The sequence below is a fragment of the Helianthus annuus genome, chromosome 2, assembly GCF_002127325.2.
Source record: "Helianthus annuus cultivar XRQ/B chromosome 2, HanXRQr2.0-SUNRISE, whole genome shotgun sequence".
NCBI lineage: Eukaryota > Viridiplantae > Streptophyta > Magnoliopsida > Asterales > Asteraceae > Helianthus > Helianthus annuus.
The window spans coordinates 130,490,295-130,497,035 of NC_035434.2; the positions used below are offsets into that span (position 1 = coordinate 130,490,295).

General features: G+C 33.6%; 1 protein-coding gene across 1 annotated transcript; it reads left to right on the forward strand.

Moving 5' to 3' along the window:
- Window positions 1-1,166: 1,166 nt before the first annotated feature.
- LOC110921369 (AT-hook motif nuclear-localized protein 24) lies at window positions 1,167-2,626 on the forward strand. The gene has a single exon (XM_022165690.2). The coding sequence runs from the start codon at window positions 1,462-1,464 to the stop codon at window positions 2,329-2,331; it is 870 nt and encodes a 289-aa protein (XP_022021382.1). The 5' UTR covers window positions 1,167-1,461; the 3' UTR covers window positions 2,332-2,626.
- Window positions 2,627-6,741: the final 4,115 nt, after the last annotated feature.

Below are 6,741 nucleotides of genomic sequence, written 5' to 3' on the forward strand. Positions count from 1 at the left end.
AATTTTAGTGTTCCAAATTATACTGTTAGGGTAGGGATCCTGTACATTAATCTAGAAGTGTGAGAAGTGTATTATAACACTATATGACACCATATAAACACCGTATAACACTATGTAACACCATATAACAATATGTAACACTATATAACAATATGAGTAAACTTCTGTTTTGCTCCCTGTGGTTTGGTCATTTTAACGGTTTTGCTCCAAACCTTTAAAAATAGCCATTTTACTCCCTGATGTTTCGTTTTTTTTTTTTCAGTTTGCTCCTCGCCTCTAACTCCATCCAAATTGTTTGTTTTTCCATTTTGCTCCCCGCAGGGAGCAAACTGGCAATAAAACCAAAACATCAGGGAGTAAAATGCTATTTTTAAAGGTTTGGGGCAAAACCGTTAAAGTGACCAAACCACAGGGAGCAAAACGGAAGTTTACTCTAACAATATATAACACTATACATCTATCAAAGACATGCTATCAGACAAAATATAGTGTTATATTTGTTATATAGTGTTATATAGTGTTACATAGTGTTATATGGTTTTATATGGTGTTACATAGTGTTATACGGTATTTATATGGTGTTATATAGTGTTATATATAGTGTTATAATACATTTCTCACACTTCTGGATTAATGTACAGAATCTTCTACCTATACTGTTAATAACATTATAAGTACTTGTAAATGTTATTTGATACTTTATTAGTAATTATTGTTTATATCTAAAAAAAATATGTTTTATATTGTTAAGCTAGTATGTCTGGGTTAAATTGTCGAAATATCACTAAGTTCAAAATTATGCTAGTTAAAAAAATTTATTTTTTTCTTAAAACATATGTTGATAATTATATGTGTTATGAGATTAAATTACATATTATTTAACTTGTGTAATACACGAAATTATAAAGATCTATATTCTTTTAATACTAAATATATAAAATTACATTTAATTTAGTATAATAAAGTTGATCTAACCTACCTAATTAATATATAAGTATAGAAAGACGCAACTTCTCTTAAGGAAACATGAAAAAGGTAAAACCGGATAAAAAGTCACCATCTATGATTTACATAACCGTTAATTTTCTGACCTCATAAAAAATCTATAGATACTTCAAATCTAGTTTCATATCTACTATATATCTATACATAAATATGCACACAATTATGTCAACCCCAATCCCCTATCAGATCTGAATCTAACCCTAACCCTAATTATCCTCCAACTAACACACATGGAAACCAAAAACCCACTTCATACACCCCTTCAAAACCCTAAACCTATAGAAAGAAGTTTAGAGATCAACTCATCTGAACCTGTTTGAAACCCTAGATTACCTTCAACACACCTGTCAAGCTACCACTTTATATACAAGAAACTCCTGTCAAGCTACCACTTTTTATACACACGAAACTGTAGTCGCAAATACCCAGTTTTCTAGTACCGAAAAACTGATAGAGATGGATCCGGCCTCAGCTCACTCTCTCCCACCTCCATTTCATACACGAAACTTCAACTTGCACCAGTTTCAACAACCGAATTCCGAAGACGAACATAGCGGCACAAGTGGTCTCAACATGGGCGGTCATAAACGCGAGCGCGAAGAAAAGAGCAACGACGAGATGATGAACAATAGCGGCGGTGGTGGCAGCAGTGAAGGAAAAGAAGGAGATATGGGAAGAAGACCCCGCGGACGTCCATCCGGATCCAAAAACAAACCCAAACCTCCGATTATAATCACTCGAGACAGCGCAAACGCACTTCGAACACATGTCATGGAGGTATCCGACGGCTGTGATGTGATGGACAGCATCAGCACCTTCGCACGCCGCCGTCAACGTGGCGTTTGCATCATAAGCGGGACCGGGACAGTCACAAACGTCACCCTACGACAACCGGCATCTCCAGGATCGGTTCTGACATTACACGGGAGGTTTGAGATCTTGTCTTTGTCAGGATCTTTCCTCCCGCCCCCGGCCCCGCCTGCTGCCACCGGCTTGACCATTTACTTAGCTGGTGGTCAAGGCCAGGTAGTAGGTGGGAGTGTGGTGGGAGCGCTCCTAGCGGCGGGGCCGGTTGTCATCATGGCAGCGTCATTTAGCAACGCTGCCTATGAACGACTCCCTCTTGAGGATGAAGAAAGTACTTTGCCTGTTCCCGGAGGCTCGCTTGGATCTCCGGGAGCCATCACACCACAACCATCACAACAACAACAATTGATGTCTGATCCATCGCTATTTCAAGGCATGCCACCAAATCTACTCAACTCAATTCAGTTACCAAACGATGGTTATTGGAGTAACAATGGTAGCAGTCGCCCGTCGTTTTAAAATTCTTAATCTTGAGCCGGGAGTCTCACTGAGAGAGCAGTCTCTCTGTCTCCTCGATAAAGAAAGGTTTGTCTTTATCTCACCATCGCTGACTTACTATTTTACTGGGTACGTTTGGTTTGTTTGTTTCTTATCGATTTATGTCAACTCTTTTGCTTCTTAATATCATCATGTTTATGGTTTCTTGATTTGTGTTTGATGTTAAGATGACAATATGACATACATATGCTTAATTGTATTGATTTGTAATGTAAGAACTTCTGGAAATCTTAATCCATGTTGACATTTTTGTTTAGTTTTTAGTGTATATAAGACAATATGCGACGGATTCCTGTTGGTCACAATTATTGTTGAGGTCTTTCAATGGTGGAAACAGGTTGTAAGTAAGGCATCCAAGAGTTGTGATTTCTAAAGCATAAATGTAGAATAAGTGCAGGTTACGCTGCCTGCATTGGTTTGGTTATTTTTGGAAATAGAGATCAGATGCTTTGTAATGAAGCAACATACATAAACACGTACAAGATTATATTTTGTTACGTACTCACGATTCTTATCTGTCGGGTTAAGTACACTGTGCCTTTGCTCTTCATCCATCCATCTATCCATTCTATATTTTTTCTTTTTATTATTCTTTATATTCTATTTTCGTACTATATTTTTTTTAATTGCAAAGAAGGGTTTTACTAGATAAAATATTTAAGAGCGGAAAACAATAAGTTGACATTAATCAATTTTTAACCTGGTTAACGACATTCTAACCGTATATCGTTAAAAAAATATTAACCCATTTCGGGACGCCTGTTAAAATCCTTGAGCTGATGCAAAAGAGGGATAGACGGGGCGGACGTGAAAAGAAGAGAGACATAAAAAGCCGTCTTTAAAGGCGTGTTTGGCGGGATCTATGAGAGTGGGAGTCGTGCTCGCTGAGAGAGGGAGGCAAGGAGGCCGACGTGAAAGAGAGAGGGGTCGTCCGTAAAACCCGTTGTAGGGGGTCTTTCTAACTTGATATATATTTAATGAGCCTCTATTCATTCAAGGTAATTATAAGCATATTATAAGTAATCCACACACACACATGTAGTAGGTTAAGTGGGCATCAACTGCACGAGGGACAACTGTATTGTGGTTTGGGGTTCCTAGAAGTGAGTTCTTTATGATTTTTGGGAAGTAACAAAGCACTTTTATAAAAATAGTGTCAGTAGGTAAATGTTTAGTATTTTACGAAGCCAGCGTTACTTTAATGGTTGAAAGCTATAATATCTTATATTTAGATCCAATTTCTTTGTTAGATTATTAAATTTATGTTAATAAAAGGGAGACAGGAGTTAGTTTCTTAGATTTTTTGGTTCGGTTCATTTAGCCCGTGGAATGTGTAGGGTAGGATGACAAAGAAATTAGAACCTAACGGAAAATTCAGCAAGACGTAGGACGTGTATTTGAGTATAAAACCTGGTATGAGCTGAGATTAATAGTTATAAATGTCCACATGTCTAGAACATGTTTGGTATTATGTAACACCCGATTAAATAGAAACTAATCCAATACTCGTTTACCCACCTTAAAACCAAATATATTAACATATTATATGCTAAAAAATTGTATCTTTAAACAGTTAGAAACTTGAAATTTTTCAAAATTTGGAAATATTAAAACTATTGTCAAGTATTTAATTTTTAAATCAGTTTTTTTTTTTTTTTTTTTTTTTTTTGGAGAGGGGCAGGGTGTTCAAGATTAGGTTTTGAGGGACTCGAATCTTAATGATAATTTTTTTAACATCAAAAGATTATAAATGGTTACAACTGATACTCATATTCAAACCTCACTATTGATGAGTAACATGTATAACCATATGGACATAGTTTTACAATCGGGTATAGGATGGAGATTACCAAACATGTCTCGTGTATAACCGACATATTGTCATTGTTAACGTAGAGAAGCAAACCGTTACTACGGAGTTAATATATGTTGTTTCATTTAACCACATCCAATATTTCTCTTATATAGTTTAGATGGTAACATGTTACATATAATATGACATCGGATTGTACTGTATAACGTAAAAAATATATATAGGAAACCCAAGTGGCTTTATATGTTCAACTCTGCCTTGAGTTTCTCCACCATCTCACACACTAATGGAGCTAGGAACTATTTTCTATGGTGTCTGTTTTCGAATCTCTTTCAATGACTAATTGTTTCAAGCTTTAAGCACTTGTTCAAATGTTCAATCAACCCTCGTTTGATCGAATACAACCCTCGATAGTCAACAATCAATCTTGATTCAAAAATTTCAACCATTTGTGTGTCTTTTTACATTAAATTAATAATTGTGGGAAATGAATGAGTTACACGGATAAATAAAGAAAATGAGCTTTTAACTACTTAAAATACCCAATGTTTGAATTAAAATAAGACCAATCAACCAATCGTACACAGTAAATCTTACAAATAGCAAAGCTATTGATAGGGTCTAGGAAAGTTACGATGTAGGCACACCTTATCTCTATCTCTGTTGATAGGGATGCTGCTTCCAGAGATACCACTGACACCAAAGACATATTTTAATTTGAATTAAAATAAGAAATTTGGCATAATTACTAAACTAAAATTTTTTATTCATAAAACAGATATATTATTTTATTCAACAAAAGTGTGTATATATATATTTTTCATATAGTAAAATGCCAAAATCGTCTCTGATTAAGGTTTGGGTACTTTTTGCTCTTACATTCAAAACAAGAATTATTTTTTTTTTGTAACTATACCTCGAATGTTTCATTTTTGTTTTCATTTCCATCTAAATTACTAACTCAATTAAAACGTATGATTAACTCATGGACGCTTTTAACAATTTATCCGTTTATTTTCTGTTTTTTGTTTTTAATTTTCTTCTTTGCCTTTAAATAAAAAACAATAAATATAATTATAAATATAATACATATACATATACACACAATTTATATATATATATATACACACACATGTCCGTATATATACACACTTATTCTTTTTAATTTTTAACTTTAAAAAAATAAATATAATATATATACATATACACAGACATTTATAATTTTATATATAACACACACCATACACATACTCTTCTCTTTGTCCTTCTCTCTTCTCCACCTCCACCATCGCCGCCACAATTACCTCGTCTATCTCGGCACTCGTACCTCGTTTCCCCTCGTCGACATGTCGTACCAAACATTAGTATACCACCCGTCTCTCCCGTCGTACCAAACATCATTATTTTATAATTATTTTTATTGTCTTTTGTTTAAAGATCAAAATTTAAATCTAAAAATTAAAAAACAAAAGAATAAATGGGTAAATTACAAAAATCGTCCGTGAGTTAACGAAACTGACAAAATCGTCTCTGAGTTAACAAAACATTTTAACTAAGTTAGTGATTTTGATGAAAATTGTAAGAAAAATGAAACGTCCAATTAAGAAAAGAAAAAAAAATATTTTGAATGTAACAGACAAAAGTGTACAAACCTCGGGGATGATTTTACCATTTTACCATTTCTTATAAAACCAAAAAAAATGAAATCAAATATTCTTTTTTTTTAATTAATGATAACGATTGGGGACATAAAAAGTAAATCAAGAAAAATGATATAACATGATTATAAGTATCTCTCACAGAAATTTATTTTAAATAATTCTAGACAAAATAACAAGATGTTTATTTATAAATATGCAATAATTAAATGGGCTTCATTTAAAGAAGTCTCTTCAAAGACCTTTACAATTTTTACCTTATTATTTCAACCCATATAATGATCACTGGATCAGAATGTAAGCAGGCCCAAAAGATGATGTTTTTATGTTTTTAGAATACAATGTAGTGATGTTGTGGATGTAACAGTATTAAATATATATAGAATTAATATTTAAAAAAATAATAATAATAATAATAATAACTATTATTATTGTTGTTGTTAGTGTTGGGTAACACAAGTCATACTCAAATTACATAATTTTATATGTTTCCAAAGTTTAATTTATGTATGTGACAAATGTATATAGGTTATGTTTGAGTTCACTGTTTATAAATCAACTTTTTATTGGTAAGTTAGGCTTAGCAGTATGGGGAACGTCCTCCGGATCGTTCCACCTGGCGCCGACCCAAACACCATCCCGCCCCCGTTCTCGTCGTCTCCGTCGAGTAGGAGACGATCCGCTAGAAGACAAAAATGCACGCCTTTCCTTCTCCTTCTGTGACCGTTTGAAATTAAAAAAAAAATAATTTCATTTATTTTAAAATAAACGGCTATAATATCAAAACCCGCCCAAAACCTTCAAATTTTTATATAAACTCAACATTTTTATACTATTTTTACCCACTACCACCCCATCTCTCTCTCAAAATTAATTATGTCTTCACTTTCGTCATCTTCT

Bases quoted from the DNA above. Each gene is read 5' to 3' on its own strand.
- LOC110921369 (XM_022165690.2), top strand. From the start codon at position 1,462: ATGGATCCGGCCTCAGCTCACTCTCTCCCACCTCCATTTCATACACGA.